Source organism: Scyliorhinus canicula, chromosome 21 (assembly GCF_902713615.1).
Source record: "Scyliorhinus canicula chromosome 21, sScyCan1.1, whole genome shotgun sequence".
Classification (NCBI taxonomy): Eukaryota; Metazoa; Chordata; class Chondrichthyes; order Carcharhiniformes; family Scyliorhinidae; genus Scyliorhinus; species Scyliorhinus canicula.
Window position 1 is genome coordinate 22,766,181 of NC_052166.1, and position 22,452 is coordinate 22,788,632.

Below are 22,452 nucleotides of genomic sequence, written 5' to 3' on the forward strand. Positions count from 1 at the left end.
ACATGATACTATCAGTATATCCAATCAGCTTGATCACTTGCATGCACATTGGAAACGGGATTTATTTTGGGAAGTAGAAAATATTTTAGTTGAACTATTGAGCTAAAATATTTTAAGCCATTATTGATTTATGTTGCACTAGTCTTATGAGAGGAGTCATTCTAAATCCAGCTTTATTTACCAAACTTTTCCCTTGTTAGATGACACCAAACAAATTTTTCAAATGAATTTTCTCCTCGTCTTTGAATCTGCGATCATGTGGAGAGCATTTACCTTAGCCTTCAAGCAATGCCAGCTTCTCGCTTCACAACCTGCTGAACACCGTTCCAAGGGTGTTTTAGATCTCTCTGGCACTAATGTAACTGCCAATTTTCGCATTTGATCAGACAGGGGCATTTTCAAGCTATTCAACCTAAAGGCATTACTATCTTGGCTTGATCTTGCCCTTGGGTCAGGTTGTTTGCAATCACGTTCCATTATGTGGTTGGATAATAACGCAGCGTGGAACTTTGGCTAATTTCTCCATTTCCACCTACTCCCCACCTATCACCAGCCTATTAAAATGTTGAACACGTTGTAGCTCTTTGAATGCTACTTTGGCAGAGACTACTTTCCTTATGTCCCAATCAATGGTTCCAGGTTTAATCCCAAAATATGCTGAGTTTCCTATCACTTCGAGTGCTAAAGTTGATCTTGGTGCCATGGTGCAAGGGATTCTACTGCTGGATACTGTTAGAAAGTGAAATTGTAGGCGGGCATGAGTTGAGGACAGTATTAAGTTGGACGCTGATACCAAGTCTGGTGAGGTAAGCCCCTGCTAGAAAATGTTAACATAGATTCTGCATTCCAATTGCACTCCAGTCAGTGCATTATTTGACATCAAACAGTGTAACTTGGACCGAGTCATAATCACAACAGCAGCCCTCATTTATCATCAACAAAGTGCTCAATTAACATCAAAATACTCCTCGTTGTTAATCTGCTTAAAAGTGTTCGATAACCATCACATCTTGTTAAATTTGGGCCAAAATCCTGGATCTCCCTCCCTAAAAGCCTCATCCACTTGGCTGCTGTTCTTGAGTACTGGATCACTGAGATCCTGGAGCTAGTGGGCAGCACGGTAGCATTGTGGATAGCATAATTGCTTCACAGCTCCAGGGTCCCAGGTTCTATTCCGGCTTGGGTCACTGTCTGTGCGGAGTCTGCACATCCTCCCCCTGTGTGCGTGGGTTTCCTCCGGGTGCTCCGGTTTCCTCCCACAGTCCAAAGATGTGTAGGTTAGGTGCATTGGCCATGATAAATTCCCCTTAGTGTCCAAAATTGCCCTTAGTGTTAGGTGGGGTTACTGGGTTATGGGAGTAGGGTGCTCTTTCCAAGAGCCGGTGCAGACTCGATGGGCCAAATGGCCTCCTTCTGCACTGTAAATTCTATATCTATATGTGACCCAGGACATCCTGCACCCTTGCAGCTTGCTAGCCACAACTAGGAGAAACTGAACAGATCCTGGAGGAGCCACCAAAGCCCAGGGCAGGGTCCTGCCCAATATCCAAGCCTTGCTACTGCCCAAGACAACCGGACATCCCAGCAAGATACATACATGCCTGAAGGCGTATTTGTTCCCTGATCTCCCTTCCTCTGCTGGAAGTCGACACCACCCAACACTCGGGCTGATCTGGGCCAGTTAATAATGATGAGCACTGTTTATGCAATCAAGACACAAATGATGCAACGACTGTTTGGAGTGCAATTGATCGCAGGATCAACTGCGAAAATTGTTTTGTAAGGACAGGTAGTCCAACTACAGGGAAGAAACTGTTTGTTTTTTTTAAAATGTAGAACTAGAAACCAAAACAAGAACCTTCTGGGGATCGTACATCCTACAGGTCCCGTTTTGATATTGTCAGCTGTGCCTTTACCTGCAAAAATATCAGTAGCCCAAATTGAAGTCTGCTAGCCATTCAACACAAATATCCAAGTGTCTATATTTAAACACAATTGACTGTTATACAATTGCAACTTTTTGTATGGATGAAATGCCATGTTTGTGCCACCCTATTCTGAAAAGCAGGTTGCCTCCAGGTAGCAGCGACTGCAAAGATCCTTTGCTGGAATTGGCAAGATCCTCTGCTTATTTTGTTTTGGCATCAGGCCTTGGCAGATCTGGCAAGTTTAATGTGGGATGGTCCTTTGCTCCATGGCCCGCATGTCAAGAGTCAGTGATGCCAAGACTTACCACAATATAATGAATTCCCTCTCCTTCAAGTCAAATAAATCTTGCAGACACAGTAAATGGTGACACTGCAAGTCCATGATCAGGAATATTCTGGGACTGGGGCAGCACGGTGGCGCAGTGGTTAGCATTGCTGCCTACGGCGCTGAGGACCCGGGTTCGAATCCCGTCCCTGGGTCACTGTCCGTGTGGAGTTTGCACATTCTCCCCGTGTCTGCGTGGGTTTAGCCCCCACAACCCAAAGATGTGCAGCAGGTTAGGTGAATTGGCCACGCTAAATTGCCCCTTAATTGGAAAAAATTATTGGGTACTCTAAATTTATAAAAACAAAGAAGAAAAAAAAGGAAATATTCTGGGACTGGAGTTTTACAAGTGAATGTTTAGCACTATAAATTGAAGTCAAATCGATTCCTAACATAAATATATTTTTATACATGGAAATGAGAGCCATTTTGTTCAGCAACAACAACTGATATGTATTTATCATCCCTAAATGTAGTAAAACAGTGCAATGTGCTTTAGAACATAGAACATAGAGCTGTACAGCGCAGTACAGGCCCTTCGGCCCACGATGTTGTGCCAAACTAGTCTGAAACTAAGATCAAATCAACCTACTCCCAATCATTCTAATGCACTCCATATGCCTATCCAATAACCGTTTGAAAGTTCCTAAAGTGTCCGACTCCACTACCATAGCTGGGAGTCCGTCCCAAGCCACAACCACTCTGAGTAAATAATCTACCTCTGACATCCCTCCTATATCTTCCACCATGAACCTTATAGTTATGCCCCCTTGTAATAGCTACATCCACCCGAGGAAAAAGTCGCTGAACGTCCACTCTATCTTTCCCTCTCATCATCTTATACACCTCAATTAAGTCACCTCTCATCCTCCTTCACGCCAATGAGACATTAGGGACATTATCAGATGCCTAAAAGTTTAGCCAAAGGGGTAGGTTTAAGGAGCATCTTAAAAGAGGAAAGAGAGGCAGGAAGGGGATACCAAAGTTTAGGGCCTCTCAGCTGAAGGCACAGCTGCCAATGATGAAGTGACTAAAATTGGGGATATTGAGGCCAGAAGTGGAAGGTCAATGTTGGGAGATTACTGAGTACAGAGGGTGAAGCCATGGAGGGGGTTTCACCATGAGCCAATGTAGGTCACACAGGACAGGATGTGTGAGAGGACAAGGGCAGCAGAGGTTTAGATGACGTCAAGTGGACTAGCCAGGAACGCTGAAGTCTAGAGGTGGCAAAGAGGTGCATGAGGGTTTTGCAGCAGTGAGCTGTGGCACGGGATGTCAGGCGATGTTATAGACGTAGAAATAGGCAATCCTTGGGATGGCACAGATATGTGGATGGAGGCTTATCTTAGGATCAGGTATGACCTCAAGGTTGCAAACAGTCCTATTCCTCTTTGGACAGTTTCCAGGGAGAGTTAGCGGCTAAGGAACAGAGTTTGTAGATTTTTCCAAAGACAATGGCTTTGTTCTTTCCAATATTTAGTTAGTAGGAAATATCTGTTCATCTAGATGTTGGGCAAGCAATATGTCAACTTGGAGCCAGCAGAGGGGTAGAGAGCGATAGTGGTGAGATGAGCGGAGTGTTGTCAGTATACATGTGGAAATTAGCACACGGTTTTCAGAAGAAGTGGTGGAGGGTCAGGATGTAGATACTAAAGAGGATCAAGGATAGATCTTTGGCGACATCAGCGGGAACGGTGCATGATTGGGAAGGGGAGAGAAAAGAAGCCATTGCTGGTTCGGACTGTGAATAAGAATTAAACCAGGCACATGCTGCCCCACCCAGCTAGACAACACTAGGGGTACTCGAGGAGAATTGTGTGGCCAACCACGTCGAAAGCTACAGACCGAACTTGAAGGATGAGGAGGGAAAGTTACCTTTTGTCATAATGGGTGATCAGTTGTGACTTTGAGAGCCGAAACCTGCTTGGAGCGATTCAAACATTGAGTTCCAGGGAAAATATTTTGGTAATTATGGTGCATTTATTTAAATTGGGCCAGTTGACTATTCAAATGAGTTTAAACTGGAGGTTAAAAGGATAAATGGCTGGCAGTAATTTAAGTCATTGGGGTTCGTTCACCCAGAAGGTAATTAGCACTTTACAAAAGATCGATTTTTCTGTTTGCTCCTTCTCACCATCATTTCAAATGCTGCAGTTTTCTGGCTATTCAGATTTGTTTTCTCTCTCCCTGTAGGGATGCATCAAGGGGCCTCCGACATCGATGGTGATATTGATTACATAGCATCACTCTTAGCCAAAAAAGATGATGTGCCACAACTGGCCGCAGAGAGTAAGTACACTGCACACTGAGCACGACAGAAGGATTGAGATCAACTTCTAAATGTGAAATTATTGTTTTGCGACGCTTTGAGCCCTTTGTTTAATGCTCCTGCAGGGTTTGTTCCTCTGTTTAAAAGCTGCAGGCAGGTTCTATCTGTTGCCATTATCTGCTGTAAACTGGTACACTTTGATTTGGATTATAGTGCTGTATCAGCTGGGACCGGGTGTGCAGAGGTGCATGCTATTGATGAGGTTGTCAACAAGGAGTGCTGGTGTAGGAACGAATAAGAGTCTCGCTGCCTCTCTATCAATGTCCTGTTAGTTCCGAATTTTACCAACTTGCTTAAAGCCCTACTTACTAATTCCTCTGATTGTTTGTTTGGTTTCAATACTACTTGCTATGTATTTGCTTCAGAATGATAATTTCACCTACATGTTCTTCCCATGACCTTGTCCTGCCATTCACACACACACACACCCCACACACACACACACCCCCCTTCAACAACTCTGGTTTACAGTGCATTTTTCTCATTACCTCTACTCTTCCATTAGTGGCAGGGCCTGCACCAATTTGCACGCACATTTTGGAATATTCTGGTCTTCCTTTTATCCTCGCCTCCAAAAGCAACCTTAAAAACTGTCTTTGACGATGCCTTTTAGTCGGGGCATGATTCCGAACTGTGCAGGTTTAGGATTTTTCTATTTGTTCATGGGCTGTGGACCAGCATTTATTGGCCCTTCCTGAAGGCATTCGAGGGTCAACCACATTGCCATGGGTCTGGAGTCACATGTCAGCCAGACAAGGTAAGGACGGCAGATTTCCTTCCCCAAAGGACATTAGTGAGCCAATAGGTTTTTACGACAATCCAAAACCTTTAGACTTTTAGTTCCAGATTTTATTTTATTCAATTCAAATTTCACCATCTGCCATGGTGGGATTCGTGACCACGTGATTTAAGATTGTTACTAAATGAGGGGTGATGAGAATGTTTTTAATGATTGAGAATGCACAGTTTTGAAAGGACAGTGGGAGCAGATTAAATTGTCACCTTCAAATAGGAACATAGAATATAGAACATACAGTGAAGAAGGAGGCCATTCGGCCCATTGAGTCTGCACCAACCCACTTAAGCCCTCACTTCCACCCTATCCCCATAACCCATTGGATAAATGTTTGGAACTGTAGAAGAGTGGAATTCATTGGATAGTTCTACCAAGAGCCCGTCATGGTATGTTGAATGAGTTCCATCTGTGGTCTTATGATTCTATGATAAATATAAAGTTGCTGCATAGTTTTTTTTTAAACAAATTTTTATTCTCCTTTTTCACATTTCCATCCAAATTTACACCCACCAACAAACAATCAACGGTAACAAATACAATGTCATTCCCCTGGCCAACAATTCCTCCCTCCCACCAACCCCAAAACAAGCCTCAACATTTTAAATGCAAACATCAAAGAAAAAGAGTCAGGAATCCACCATCCACCCATAAATAGCCAACAACATACACAGTCCAATCCGCCCCATGTTCGATGTCATCCAATTCTTGAAAGTGCATAATAAACAAAGCTCATGAATTGTAGAACACTTCCAGGTTACTGCATACTTGTATGCTAGAATTTATACAACTGCTCATGACTATAAAAATTATAAAAGTAAAATGTGAAGATACGGAGTGGACACAGTATTTGAAAAGTTATGTTGGCAGGGTCTGAATGTGTAGAACAGCCTGGGAAGGACTGGGGTACCATGGCAAGCTTCATAGAGTTAGATCTGCTGACTTTTGAGGTCGAAGCTTCATGGTATAGGAGCCGGAGTTGGGAAATCACTAATGCTTCAGAAAATACCACAGCTGCAGACCACACCTTGAGAAAAGGAATGGGAAGATTGAGTACGGAGGAAAAGAACAAATCATACCATATTTTGTTATTTACTCGGGCAGCACAGCGCAGTGTTTAGCACTGCTGCCTTACGGTGCCAAGGACCCGGCACTGGGTCACTGTACGTGTGGAGTTTGCACATTCTCCCCATGTCTACATGGTTCACACCCCCACAACCCCAAAGATGTGCAGGGTAAGTGGAGTGGCCATGCTAAATTGCCCCTTAATTGGAAAAAATTAATTGGTACTCTAAATTTATTTAAATATTTTGTTGTTGACTTACCAGTTATCAACAAAATAATAATGATTTGGGGTGGCACCTTGGCTAGCACTTCTGCCTCACAGTGCCAGGGTCCCGGGTTCAATTCTGGTCTTGGGTGACTGTGGAGTTTGCACATTCTATCCGTGTCTACATGGGTTTCCTCTGAGAGCTGCAGTTTCCACCCACAGTCCACAGATGTGCAGGTTAGGTGGGGTTAGGGGGATAAGGTGGGGGAGTGGACCCAGGTATGGTACTCTTTCAAAGGGTCGGTGTAGACTCGATGAGGCGAATGGCTTCCTTCTGCACTGTAGGGATTCTATGGATTAAAAGCAGCCGCCCATTTTTTTGTTTAGTTTTGTTTTTGTTTAAATTTAGAGTATCCAATTTTTTTTTCCAATTAAGGGGCAATTTAGTGTGGCCAATTCATCTAACCTGCACATCTTTGGGGGTGAAACCCACGCAGACACGGGGAGGATGTGCAAACTCCACACGCACAGTGACCCAGGGCCAGGATTCGAACCCGGGTCCTCAGCGCCGCAGTCCCAGTGCTAACCCCTGAGCCACGTGCCGTGTCTTTCCCCCGCCCTAAGCTGGCCATTTTAATATTTAAAATGTGATAGGCTCACCTGATCTATGTCCCTGCACCAGAAAATGTGGGAGAAGAATTAAAAAATCAGATTGCAAAGTGTGGCTGTTGTGCGAGAGTTGTTTTGGATTCTGTTGCAATGTATTGTTAACTATGTTGCAGGCAGTCACTGCTCAAGAATGAATACTTGGGCAAGATAAGTGCGTCTAGAAGGGGGTTGATGTTTTAAGAAAAGGGAGGTTGACATTTTAAGAAAAGGGAGGCCGAAGACGGCAGCATTTGCACAATGTGATATCATTAGAACTGGATATTTACATTAGAAAATAAATTTCTCCTTCACTCTGTCGGGGAATTGGAAATGTCAGTCTGGTATAAACCAAGAGAATGGGTCTCCAGCAACTGGAGAGTTAGACGTACCTGAGGGGAGACTAGAACTGATCCTCCTGTGGACAAGCATTTGGCCTCCCTCAGTCCTGTCCTGCAGATAGCTGAGATGAGAGTACACTTAGCTAACGGCAGTCGTCCCACTTCCCATCTCTGTTACAGTGGGGCTAGACCTTCAGTCCATTTGAAATGGGACATCTTATCTATACTTGCAGTTTCAAATAAGAGAGTTGGATCTTTTATCAAGTAACAATTTTTTAACAGTTAATACTTTGCATTAACAGCTGGTAAGAATAAACCTGCTGAAATACAAGATGAAACAAGAGGAGTTCGTGCAGGCATACCATCCAATAAAGATGCACCTACTGCAACAAGCATACCCCCTAACACTCCTGATAAAGTGGCAGCAGTAAAGAGTGTTCCAAAGAAAGATGTTCCTTTCACCGATGCCATCCTGCTCAGTAAGTATGCATTGCATTTCAAAAGGCTACACCTTGATGGACAAAAACCAATGAATCAAGACAACCGGATAGAAGCAAATTACTGCGGATGCTGGAATCTGAAACGAAAGGGAAAATGCTGGAAAATCTCAGCAAGTCTGGCAGCATCTGTAGGGAGAGAAAAGAGCTAACGTTGCGACTCCGATGACTCTTTGTCAAAGCTTTGACAAAGAGTCATCGGACTCGAAACGTTAGCTCTTTTCTCTCCCTACAGATGCTGCCAGACTTGCTGAGATTTTCCAGCATTTTCCCTTTCGAATCAAGACAACCCCCAGTGTTCCACTAAAACCATACAAACTAGAGGACTGTGGTTTTGAATCCCTATCTGGGCCTGGGCTGATTCAGCATAGGAAATGTTTGAATAATTACTATTGGGCTCTGAGCAAAAGAAGGAAAAAGCCATCAGCCAGGATTCCTGATCCAGATAACCCCTGCTGAACAGTGGGTGGGGGCAGTCATTGGGTGTACATACTTAAGGATCTTTGCAGTGTTGCACTCCATAATCAAATAGCCTACGACCACTCACTGGGTTTAAATCATCACTTTGGAACCTTTCCAGTGCCATACCTAACATTCTTGAGGCCTGTAAGGGTAGATGCATATAGCTGGGATGACACTGCTGACAATTTATTAATATATCAACAGAAGCAAAACAAAATAGCAGATTTCACATGGACGGCAACTGCCTTTGTTGCTGTTGTCACCACCCGTCACATTTTTCTTACGAGCGGAAGTAATTGCTTCCATTCAGAACAACGTCTCATTTACAGTATCAGCTACATTACACATGAAACAATTACCAGTAATGTTAATTCATACACACTTGTTTTAACAGATTAAGGATTAGTTTAATAGTAGCATTTGAGAAATTTATTCCTCCTTGCTCCCTTATCAACTTTTATCAGAGTCGAGCTCTGTACTTCCTCAGCCTTTCTTCCTATTGACCCTTCAATTAATGTAATGGGAGACTGATGCATGTCAGTAAAGGAAGTATAAAAAGACGGTGATTATAGATCACAAATCCCTCAGCAGCATATTGATTAATGTAAAGACCAGCTTTAAGTCTTCTGATGCCTTGAAACCTGAAGCCGATTGATATGTAGCCTCAGGGCATTCATAGATTTGCAACTTGTGGTGGTGCAGACAGTGTCATTAGCATAAAGGTACCAATGTGGTGCTCACAAATACACAGGTTAACTTGCCAGACCTCGTGTATCTCATATTACTGTTATTTACAGGCCATTATAATTGTGAAGTAGCATCTAACTGGTGATTGAACATGCCAACCAGCCATTAAAAGTAGTTGTGATTGTTTTTTGGGGGAAAATTTTTCTATCCTCCATTTATGGCAGGCAAATGAGAATTGAGTGGATGGTTCAGGCTCTGTAACAAAACCACAGTGTAAAAAAAATTCTGAATGTTAGAATCACAAGCCATAACCCAGGCTTCAGATATAAGTGGATATAGTCGAATATCTGCTGTGTCATATCTCGGTGATTAAAAACAGGAGTGATTTTTTTTTTAAGTGTTCTTGTGTCACTGATGCATGCGCCTCAGATTTCTATGCTTTGTCCAACAAAAAAGTTGTTTTCAGTAAGCAATTAAGAGCCCAGCCTTGATAAGTGCTTTGTTTAGTTTTGGTATTTAGAAGTCTGGGAGATAATTAGCCTGGTAGAGCTATGATTTTTGAAATCCATGTTAATGTTATGTCATGTATATAAAACCAGCAGTATTATAGTGATAGTTCAGAGCTATGTCCGGAAGTGCAGATATTGAAAAGAAATTTATCCTGTCACAATCTTCTGTCTTTAGATGTAAACTGAGATTGCATGATTTCTGTCATGGCTATTATTTTATGTTGAGCATTTTGCCACTGACTGACATCCTTTTATGTAGGCTTTTGGCGCGGATGGATTGAGATGATGCCAGTTCTGTTCCCAATCTTCCCAGAATGCAGTGGCAGCTATTTCAAGTGGTGCAGTTCACATATATAGAGAACTTAAGCATTCATATTACTGGGACTTATAGAATCATAGAATTCCTACAGTGCAGAAGGAGGCCATTTGGTCCATCAGGTCTGCACCGACCCTGTGAAAGCGCACTCTACCTTAGCCCACTCCCCTGCCCTATCCCCGTAACTCTGCCTAACCTACACTAATGGGCAATTTTAGCATGACCTATCCACCTTTAGACTGTGGGAGGAAACCAGAGCACCTGGAGGAACCCCACGCAGACATGGGGAGAACATGCAAGCTCCACATAGACAATCACCTGAGGCTGAAATTGAACCCTGGCATTGTGAGACAGCAGTGCTAACCTCTGTGTCACCGTGCTGGCCCATGTTGTGTTTAACACTCATCTTGAAGAACGTGAGTTTCCTCCGGGTGCTCTGGTTTCCTCCCCCAGTCCAGAGATGTGCAGATTTGGCGGATTGGCCGCGCTAAATATCCCTTGGTGTCCAAATAAAAAGGTTAGGTGGAGTTATTGGGATAGGGTGGAGGTGTGGGCTTAAGTGGGGTGCTCCTTCCATTGGCAAGTGCAGACTCGATGGGTCGAATGGCCTCTCTGCACTGTAATTCTATGCACACAACAGGAAGTCATCATTTTAATAGAGTTTTAAGGGCAGCACGGTGGCACAGTGGGTTAGCCCTGATGCCTCACAGCGCCGAGGTCCCAGGTTCGATCCCGGCTCTGGGTCACTGTCCATGTGGAGTTTGCACATTCTCCACGTGTTTGCGTGGGTTTTGCCCCACAACCCAAAGATGTACAGGCTGGGTGGATTGGCCATGCTAAATTGCCCCATAATTGGAAAAAATGAATTGGGTTCTCTAAAATTGTATATTTAAAAATAATTAATAGAGTTTTGATGCTTCAAAGGAAATAGGTGACTTTCTAAGAACATGTTATGTTGGTCAGAAAAGAGTCCTCACCCATATATATATATAGAGCATTACCTCTCAGCTGTTAACTATCATACAGCTGCCCACCCAATTTCTCCGGGGAGGAAAGGGAGGTGGGCAGCGGCAAGGTACCAGTTTTGTATATTAAGATTGCACTGCACTGCGGAAGAGTTTTGGAAGTTGTTGACATTTGCCATTCTTTACTCCTCAGCTTTGATCATTGTATGCACAGTGGCAGGAGTCTCTGGACTGATCATTGCTGGCATCTGCTGGTACAGGTAAGCCTTCTGAAAGCAGTTCAGACATAACCTAGTGGAATTTCATGATTCTGCAGTAGGATTGCACCTTTCCCCAAGTCTGAAACTGGGCCGTATAAAGGATTAGATCATGACTTTGTTTGGGTCATCACTTGAGGATCTACAAGGACTGAATTCTTCTTCTAAATTTAGTGTGCCTGATTAATTAATTTTTCCAATTAAGGGACAATTTATCGTGGCCAATCTACCTACCCTGCACATCTTTGGGTTGTGGGGGCGAAGCCCATGCAAACACTGGGAGATTGTGAAAACTCCACACAGACAGTGATCCAGGGCTCGGATCAAACCTGGGACCTCGGCGCCGTGAGGCAGCAATGCTAACCACTGCGCCACCATGCTGCCCTATAAGGATTGAATTCTGAGAGAATTTTGAGCCTCAAAAGAAAACAACTGGGAAATGGTGTTAAAAGTAATGAGAAAGTAAATCTGGAGTACTTCACACTCAACAATGAGAGAATAAGAAAGAAGTAGAGAGTGAAATTGATAAAAGGCAAAGTTGGGAAATGACATTAGGAGTAATGGGTTCGATCCCAGCCCCAGATCACTGTCCATATGGAGTTTGCACATTCTCCCCATGTCTACGTGAGTCTTACCACCACAACCCAAACATGTGCAGACTAGGTGGATAGGCCATGCTAAACTGCCCCTTAATTGGGAAAAAAGAAATGGGTACTCTTAAATTTTTTTTAAAAAATCTTTACCTCATGAGCTAATGTCTCTGGGTGCTCCGGTTTCCTCCCACAGTCCAAAGATGTGCAGGTTAGGTGGATTGGCCATGATAAATTGCCCTTAGTGTCTTAAGAAAGGTTAGGCGGGGGTTACTGGGTTACGGGGATAATGTGGAGGTGTGTGGTGTTCTTTCCAAGGGTCAGTGGAGACTCGATGGGCCAAATGGCCTCCTTCTGCACTGTAAATTTTATGTGTATGTCTACGTCAGAGGCCTCCACATCGATGGTGTCTGGTTTATGTTTCTGAAATCTTACTCCAAAAACTTTGCCCATTGTGCAAACACAAGTTAAATAGAGCTGACTAAGAGTGAGCCATGGGATAGTTGAATACAGGACCTTCCAGCTCAAACGCTATGGGTAGATGTTGGGCTGAAGGCAAATATTTTTAGATCTAGACACCTGGTGTGTTGCCACCTCAGACAATCGCCATCTACCAGAAGCCAGTTTGAAATATTTAGTGATAAAACTGAGTGTTGAAAATGCATGATCTGGAGTTTGGATGGGGTGAAGATGCATGAAGAGAAAAATTCTCCCGGTGCATTTTGACCTCAAAAAATATTTGAGTTAGAATGTTTTGTGAAGTGTGACTGATTATAGATTTACAAGTGTTTCCCTGAGACATCATTCTTTGGCTTCTATAACCAGACCACAGGAAACCAATGTACCCACCGTTCCAGTTCTGTTTCCTTCTGTCCTGAAAATACCAGCCTGTACTGGGGCACAGTCGTTCAGGTACCTGTCAGCCACCTACCCAGGTTGCTATTCATTATGCAGGAGTCCAAAATATGATTTGTTTTTAATATTTTTATTAAGGCATTTATTGATAAACATCAAATAAAACCATAACCAAGATAAAAAAGATGACCAACAAATTACAAACAGGAAGAAAGAACAATACAGCACAGGAACAGGCCCTTCGGCCCTCCAAGCCTGTACTGGTCATGATACAAACCTTTCTCATTACTCTTAAATGCCATTTCCCAAATTTGCCTTTTATTAATTTTGCTCTCTACTTCTTTCTTATTCTGTCATTCTTGAGTGTGAAGTACCCCAGTACTTCACCACTTCCTTGTGCCGTAGGAGAACACAGCATAACTCAATAAATAGCCAACATCCACAACCCGCCCTCCCTGCCATACCCCCCACCCTCTCTGCCTCCACTTTTTCTTGCTAAAGCTAACCCCCCCCCCCCCCCCCCCATTCCGATGACGTAACTGCCCTGGAAGAATTTACGTGCAGAAGTAGGCCATTCAGCCCATCAAGTGCACTGACCATTGGAAAGAGCACCCTACTTGAACCCACACCTCCACCCTATCCCTGCAACCCAGTAATCCTATTTTTGAACATTTAAGGACAATTTAGCATGGCCAATCCACCTAACCTGCATACCGTTGGACTGTGAGAGGAAACCGGAGCACCCGGAGGAATCCCATGCAGACACAGGGAGATATGCACAGACAGTGACCCAGCTGGGAATCAAACCTGGGACCGTGGAGCTGTGAAGCAATAGTGCTACCCACTGTGCTACCATGCCGCCCCAATGAATGGTTTCCATCTCTGGGTGAACCCTTGCATCGATCCCTTAAGGCAAATTTAATTTTCTACAGCCTAAGGAAATCCGCGAGGTCGCTCACTCATACCCTCGACTTCAGAGGTTCCGAGTCCCACCACTCCAACAGGATCCATCTCTGGGCTACCAAAGAAGCAAAGGCCAGAATGCCAGCCTCTCTCTCATCCTGTATTCCTGCACTCCACCACTTCCACCACTCCAAACACTGCCGACTCGGGACCACCTTCACCCCAGTACCTCTGACATTGCGCCAGCATACCCCCGCCAAAATCCACCCAATTGAGCATGATTCGCGGGCCCCTTGTACACCGCCCACACCTATCCTCCACCCCCTCAAACAATCTACTCATTCTAGCCACTGCCATATGCGCCCTATGGGCTGCCTTAAATTAGGTGAGATTCAACCTGGTGCAGGAGGAGGACCCATTCACCCTTCTCAGAGCTTCCTCTCATAACCCAGCTTCCAGACCTCCTCCTCCCCCCCCCCCCCCCCCCCCCCCCCCCAGGTCCTCCTCCCACTTTCCCTTAATATTCCTATCTGGGCATCCTCTCAATCCATCAATTCCTTATATATCACCGGCACCCTGCCCTCTTCAACCCCTGTTCTCGACGGCACCTTCTCCTGCAACTCCGGGGGCCAGATCAGGATAAGACGGCACCTGCTTTCTCACGTAGTTCTGCGTCTGGAAGTATCAGAACAGGGCAACTCTTACTCCTCCACCAGTCCTTCCAAACTCGGGAAGCTGCCCTCCACAAACAAATCTCCAAACCGCTCGATCCCTGCCTGCTGCCAACCCTGAAACCTGCCGGAGCGAGCCTGTGATTCCCACAGATCGGGGCCCAAACCGAGGCCTCCTCAAGTGCTGTCGCCACTGTCCCCACACCCTCCTGGCCGCCACTACTACCGGACACGTGGAGTCCCTTGGACGGTGAGAACGGCAGAGGCGCTCTCAATAACGCTCCCAAACTAGTAGCCTTACAGGAGGCTGCCTCCATCTGCTCCCAAGTACCCTCCCCCAGTACCCACTTCCTTACCATTGTTATATTTGCCGCCCAAAGGGCAGCACGGTGGTGCAGTGGTTAGCACTGCTGCCTCATGGCGCAGAAGTCCCAGGTTCGATCCCGGCTCTGGGTCACTGTCCATGTGGAGTTTGCACAGTCTTCCCCATGTCTGCGTGGGTTTCGCCCCCACAACCCAACGATGTAAAGGGTAGGTGAATTGGCCATGCTAAATTGACCGATAATTGGAAAAAATTAATTGGGTATGCAAAATTTATATATAAAAAAAAAGGTAGATTTGCCACCCAATAATAATTCATTAGATTTAGCAAGACCAGCCCCCCCTCCCCCCCAGCCTCACCCTCAGTCCAACAGTGCCGCCTCTACCCAAGGGTCCTCCCCTGCTCTCTCAAATCCCAATATCAACGAGTTAACCTTCTTGAAAAAGTCTTTGGGGAATAAAATCGTGAGGTTCTGGAATGCATACTAAAACCTCGGGAGCACAATCATCGTTACGGCCTGCACCCACACCGCCAGTGACAACGGAAGCACATCCTATCTTTTTAGTCATCCCTTCATTTGCTCCAACAACCGAGCCAGTTTCAATTTGTGAAACTGATCCCACCCCAGCACCACCTGGATACCTAGATACCTAAAAGTCGCCCCCACTACATTAAATGGCAGTTTGCCCAGCCTCCTCTCCTGCCCCTCCCCCACCCGCCTGAATATTGGAAAGACCTCACTCTATCGCATGTTTAACTTGTATCGTGAAAAACAGCCAAATTTCCCCAAAATGTCTATAATGCTCCCTATGCTTTCCAGTGGGTCCGATAGATTCAACAGCCGGTCGTCTGCATATAGGGACACCCTATAACCCCCCCACCGCGCAATCCCTTTCCAACCCCGAGATATCTCCTTTCCAACCCCTATATGCTCTTAAGCGCCATCTCCAGTGGCTCTATCGTCAAGGTGAAAAGCAAGGGGGAGAGTGGGCATCCCTGCCTCGTCCTCCTTTTACTACATAAAGTACCGTGAGCTCACCCGATTCATTCTTGCACTCGCCACTGGCGTCGCCCGGTACAACAATCAAATCCAGTCTACAAACCCAAACCACCCCAGTACCCCCCACAAATACTCCCACTCTACCCGATCAAAGGCCTTCTCCGCGCCCATCGCGACCGCCACCTCCACATTTCTTCTTCCGGGGCATCATTATGACATTTAGCAGGCGCCTGACTCATTTGGCTGACATGTGCCTGCCTTTTACAAACCCCGTCTGGTCCACTCCTATCATCTCCGGCACACAACCCTCAATCCGCAAGACCGGAATCTTAGCCAGCAACATGGCACCAACATTCAACAGCGATATTGGACGGTAGGATCCTCACTGCTCCGGGTCCTTGTCTTTCTTCGGGATCAGAGATATTGAGGCCTGCGCCAATGTAGTGGGGGACTCTCGAAGCTCTGCTTTTACTTGCCTTTTTTTAAATTTTAGATTACAGAAGGAGATGAGGTTAACTCAGAAAGCAGATTATCCAGGCTACGGAATAATTGGATCCAATGTTCAACCTGAGAAGCCCCAGGTAAGTTCAGAAGGAGATGGTACTTCAATTGTATCTCATTTGTGCTCCAGGTCGCGGTCCAGAAATGCAGTCCAAGCCCTGAGTCTCGTATGTTGACTGGTTTATTTTCATGCAGCGAGATAATCTCACCCATGGGCGGGTGGGAGGATCGCCAAACAAACCCAAGGCTACAATCTGCTTTCCATGCCTGACTAACGTACCCTGTCCCTGGACCTGTCTCGTTTTGAGTTTTACAGTATCTGGCCTGCTGAAGGAAACCAAATTGTTTCTAAAAATGAATTATGGGAGCATTATATGGAGGTTTAAATATGTCAGCTTGACTCAGCTGATGGCACTCTGGCAGCCAGACGTTTGTGGATTTTGCTCCCAATTCCACTGGGTGCATAAAATAGGCCAACCCACGTGCAGTACTGAATATCCACTCTATTATTGGAAGTGCCGTCCGTGAGGCCCGGCTTCAACCTGAGCACCCATTTGCCTTTTTCCAGTGGTTGAGGTGGGTGTTAAAGATCCTGTGACACTTTTTACTGAACAGTTATATCTCTCAGTGTTACCTTTTTTTGAAAAAGAACATTATTTCTTTCTCAAAGTTACATGGCCAACACACAAGCCATTAACCCATCTCCTTGCTTGCACCAAAAAACAATTCAAATTAAAATGTCATGGTCTCCACAAAAGGGACATCATCATAGAATTTACAATGCCATCCGGCCCATCGAGTCTGCACTGGCTCTTGGAAAGAGCACCCTACCCAAGGTCAACACCTCCACCCTATCCCCATAACCCAGTAACCCCACCCAACACTAAGGGCAATTTTGGACACTAAGGGTAATTTAGCATGGTCAATCCACCTAACCTGCACATCTTTGGACTGTGGGAGGAAACCGGAGCACCGGAGGAAACCCATGCACACACTGGGAGGATGTGCAGACTCCGCACAGACAGTGACCCAAGCCGGAATCGAACCTGGGACCCTGGAGCTGTGAAGCAATTGCGCTGTCCACAATGCTACCGTGCTGTCCGACATACTAGATCCAAGCTGCCAAGAACAGGCAACACGCCTGATAACTGGTTTCACCTTAGCCAAAAGGCCCAACACCAGCATGTTGAGCAGATAATTACTATTTATAGGGTTCTGCCATGTTTGCCTACATCACAGCGGCTGTACTTAAAAGAAATTAATTCCGTCAAAAGTGCTTGGGACGTTGGCATAGTAGTTAGTGCTGCTGCCTCACGACGTCGAGGTCCCAGGTTTGATCCCAGCCCTGGATCACTGTCTGTGTGGAGTTTGTACATTCTCCCCGTGTTTGCGTGGGTTTTGCCCCCACAACCCAAAGATGTGCAGGCTAGGTGGATTGGCCACGCTAAATTGCCCCTTAATTGGGAAAAAATGAATTGGGCATTCAAAATTTATTTTTAAAAAAGAAAGAAAAAAAAGTAGAATGCAACTTCGTTCTTTTCAGCGATTCTCACCAAAAAGGCCATTTTAAAGGAGCATCCCTTCACCTGATAACCCATGCAGCCGCCCAGAAAATCACTGGGGGCCATGTTCTTAGGTGCTGAAATCTTCAGAGGAAATTTCTTTCTTCAGACTTCTTATAGGCTATCATCCAAAACTCAACCTTTTCAAATCTGACTTGGGGTGTGTGTATTTTCTGAGCCTTTATTCCTATTAATTCATCAGCTTGTAGTCAACTTCACTTACACTTCACTATCAACAGTCAAGTCAAGTTTCCTGTTACCCTAAACGGCAACGTTATTCTGAAAGGACATTGAATTCAGGCTCTTAGTGCGTGACTCTGAAAGGTTGTGAGAATGTTATTTACAGAGTGACTGTTATGATCTGGAATGCCCTGCCTGAATGAGTCATGAAAAGAGGTTTCATAGTGAGCTTCAAAAGGGAATTTGCAAAGTGCTTGAAAAAAAAAAGATTTTTGGGTCTATTAAGAGATAGTGGGGCTAATTAGAAAACTCTTTGAAATTATCTGCAGAGGCTTGATGGCCTTCTATGCTTTGAGATTCAATGCCTTCATGCTTCTGCTAATTGTGATACGAATGTTTAATGTCGTGACTTGTGTAAAGGGTACTCCAAAGCATTATAGGCACATACTCTTATTTGTGCTTTGAACAGAGTGGCGACAAGAAGCTGGCACAGAGTGCCCAGATGTATCACTACCAACATCAGAAGCAACAGATGTTATCGATGGAGAAGTGAGTATTCAGTGCCAATAAGTTAATTACTGAAACAGAAAATGCTGGATAATCTCAGCATGTCTGGAGAGAGAACAGAGCTAACATTTCAAGTCTGGATGATTGAGTTATCCAGACTCGAAATGCTATCTCCGTTCTCTCTCCGCAGATGCTGTCAGACCTGTTGAGATTGTCCAGCATTTTCTACTTTTGTTTCCGATCCCAGATTCATAGAATTCCTGCAGTGCGGAAGGAGGCCATTTTTCCCATTGAGCCTGCACCGACCCTCTGAAAGAGCATCCTACCTAGGCTCACTCCCCACCCTACCCCTGTAACACCATGACCCCACCTAACCTACACATCTTTGGACACTAAGGTCAATTTAGCATGGCCAATCCACCTAACCAGCACATCTTTGGACTGTCTGGGGAAACCCAGACGAAACCCACGAGGACAAAGGGAGAAAGTGTTAACCCACTGTACCCCCATGCCACCCTGCACCCTGCATCCACAGTAATTTGCTATTAGTTAAGTATTGAAGCTCTGTTTAATATTATGGACAAAGCTGTGGTTAAAGTGGATGAGCCATATGCTGAGCGCTGCAACAGTTTTAAGATAGCATTGTTGATCACAAAACTACTCTTGGCTAAGAACTGGGATTGCTATTTGGAATGTCCCAGTCACTTCATATCCTGATTGAAATGAAAAAATGAAAATGAAAATCGCTTATTGTCACGAGTAGGCTTCAAATGAAGTTGCTGTGAAAAGCCCCTAGTCGCCACATTCCGGCACCTGTTCGGGGAGGCTGTTACGGGAATTACGTGATTAAACACAGGATGGGGAAAACTGCCCAAGGACAAATCAAGAAATGCATTTCATTCAAATGCCAAGCTGATAGACTTTGCAGCATTGGCAGAGCACTGAAAGCAACCAATAGCTAGGAGAAAGTGTGGTGGGCAAGGGAATCTAGGGTTTTCAGGAGATGGGCTTGTAATAATAATAGTAATCTTTATTAGTGTCACAAGTAGGCTTACATTAACACTGCAATTGTGTTGGGCAGCACGGTGATGCAGTGGTTAGCACTGCCATCTCACGGTGCCGAGGTCCCAGGTTCAATCCCGGCTCTGGGTCACTGTCCGTGTGGAGTTTGCACATTCTCCCCGTGTTTGCGTGGGTTTGGTCCCCCCAACCCAAAGATGTGCAGGGTAGGTGGATTGGGCAGCACGGTAGCAGTGGGCAGCACAGTAGCATGGTGGTTAGCATAAATGCTTCACAGCTCCAGGGTCCCAGGTTCGATTCCCGGCTGGGTCACTGTCTGTGTCGAGTCTGCACGTCCTCCCCGTGTGTGCGTGGGTTTCCTCCGGGTGCTCCGGTTTCCTCCCACAGTCCAAAGATGTGCGGGTTAGGTGGATTGGCCATGCTAAAATTGCCCGTAGTGTCCTAAAAAGTAAGGTTAAGGGGTGGGGGGTTGTTGGGTTACGGGTATAGGGTGGATACGTGGGTTTGAGTAGGGTGATCATTGCTCGGCACAACATCGAGGGCCGAAGGGCCTGTTCTGTGCTGTACTGTTCTATGTTCTATTGATGTGTGAGTGGTGCCTGTTCAAAAGCTGCACATCAGCGTACAGCTAATGTTGAAGCTCCCACTGTTAATACAGCTTTCATAAGCAGCCAAACAGAGTCACATTTCAAGTAGGCCCCTTGTCCTTCCCCTTCTCTCGGTGGATTTTCCTGGATTTCCGCACTTAGTTTCACCACCCATTAAAATCCATTAACTAGCTTAAAAGGACCAGAATGGAATTGGCATAGAGGTCTAGAAATTAGCTGAATACATTGGCATGGGAATCTTGGTCATACTTTCCTCATTTCTTTTTTTAAGTGGCACTACTTCTCATTTGGGATGTCCCAATTAAAATGGGACAGTTGAGACATACATGTTTGGGTCTCCACTGTACCCAAGGAATTTGGGCGGTATTCATTTTGGGAGGATGGGCGCACTCATGCTAAATACAGTTGCAAACAAAGAGATCAGCAGAGCTGGGCATGGTCTTCTGTTCACCGCTGTATTTTGTTCTACAGAAATAAAGATGAGTCCAAAGTAGCTGAGTCTGCGACAGAATCCGAGGGAGAAAACGAAGACGGGGATTTCACAGTCTATGAATGTCCAGGCCTGGCTCCAGTAAGTAACTAAGTAATGACAATTTTGCGACAAAGCCCAGAACTACAAGCTGACCATTAACATCAGGAAAATCCTATTTTTTTGTGACTTTCAGCTGCGTTTTCTCAGTTAACCCATTTCAAAAGTGCTTGCGGGTGTTCTGTCAATCTGTACACGTGAGCTAATCTCAAACTTTCACTCAACATCGGCATAGGACAATGGGTGAAGAATTTAGATACTGCTAGCGGCAAGTTAATTTGTTTATAGTAGATACATTTTGATGGCATAAAGCTATTAATTCTCAAATATGGTCTGCTCCGATGGGTGTAAAAAAAAAAAAAAAAAATCCCATGACATTATCTGGAGAAGAGTAGGGAGCCAACATTTTACCCACTGCACTGATCATGTTTTCTTTTTTTTTGAAACGTGCATCACAGTGGTTAACACTGTTGCCTACGGCGCTGAGGACCCGGGTTCGATCCTGGCTCTGGGTCACTGTCCGCGTGGAGTTTGCACATTCTCCCTGTGTCTGCGTGGGTTTCCCCACCACAACCCAAAGATGTGCAGGGTAGGTGGATTGGCTAGGCTAAATTGCCCCTTAATTGGAAAAAAAAGGGCTGCACTGTAGCGCAGTGGGTTATGCTTGCTGCCTCACGGCGCCGAGGTCCCAAGTTCGATCCCGGCTCTGGGTCACTGCCCGCGTGGAGTTTGCACAGTCTCTCCATGTTTGCATGGGTTACGCCCCCACTACCTAAAGATGTGCAGGCTAGGTGGATTGGCCACGCTAAATTGCCATTTTATTTGGATAAAATTAATTGGGTATTCTAAATTTATTAAATAAATTAAAAAATTAATTGGAAAAAATAATTGGGTACTTTAAAAAAAATTTATAAAGCTTTTAAAATAAATTTTGAGTACCCATTTATTATTTTTTTCAATTAAGAGGAAATTTAGGGTGGCCAATCCATCTACCCTCAGTGCCGTAGGCAGTAATGCTAACCGCTGTGTCACCTGCCACCCCTATGAACATGTTTTCTGACCACTCATTTACTGTTTGTGGAACCCTGACCTGCCGCATGTGCCTACGAAACAACAGTGACAGAACTTCAAGCATGGCTTATTTGATTAATTTTGAAAATGCTGTTTGACATCCTGAGGCTCTGAAAAATTGATACATTCAGGTTCAATTTCTTTCTCATCACTACCCAGTCATCCTGACCCTGCATAGATGAAAGACTTGCAATTATATTGGTGTCTTTGTGATCATACGATGTCCTTGAGCACTTTGCAGGCAATGAAGTATATTTTTGAAGTATAATCGCTTTTATTTTTCTCTTCTAAATTTAAAGTACCCAATTCTTTTTTTCCCCAGTTAAGGGGCGATTTAGCCTGGCCTGCACATCTTTGGGTTGTGGGGGTGAGACCCACACAGTTAGCACTGTTGCTTCACAGCGCCAGGGTACCGGGTTCGATTCCCGCTTGCGACACTGTCTGTGCGGAGTCTGCACATTCTCCTCATGTCTGGGTGGGTTTTCTCCGGGTGCTCCGGTTTCCTCCCACAGTCCAAAGATGTGCGGGTTAGGTGGATTGGCCATGCTAAATTGCCCGTAGTGTCCTAAAAAGTAAGGTTGGGGGGGGGGGGGGGGGGTTTGTTGGGTTACGGGTATAGGGTGGATACGTGGGTTTGAGTCGGGTGATCATTGCTCGGCACAACATCGAGGGCCGAAGGGCCTGTTCTGTGCTGTACTGTTCTATGTTCTATGTCTGCGTGGGTTTCCTCTGGGTGCTCCGGTTTCCTCCCACAAGTCCCGAAAGATGTGTTTGTTATGTGAATTAGACATTCTGAATTCTCCCTCTGT

At 45.1% G+C, this 22,452-nt stretch overlaps 1 protein-coding gene across 2 annotated transcripts in view; it reads left to right on the forward strand.

Moving 5' to 3' along the window:
- Positions 1-22,452, forward strand: part of LOC119955499 (neural proliferation differentiation and control protein 1-like) — a 224,204-nt gene that overhangs the window by 196,591 nt on the left and 5,161 nt on the right. For both annotated transcript variants that reach the window (XM_038781744.1, XM_038781745.1), the window contains 6 exons: positions 4,447-4,542; positions 7,934-8,110; positions 11,261-11,327; positions 16,159-16,246; positions 18,378-18,457; positions 20,515-20,614. In XM_038781744.1, the coding sequence (XP_038637672.1) occupies positions 4,447-4,542; positions 7,934-8,110; positions 11,261-11,327; positions 16,159-16,246; positions 18,378-18,457; positions 20,515-20,614 (608 nt within the window). The remainder of the gene's footprint in view (positions 1-4,446; positions 4,543-7,933; positions 8,111-11,260; positions 11,328-16,158; positions 16,247-18,377; positions 18,458-20,514; positions 20,615-22,452) is intronic.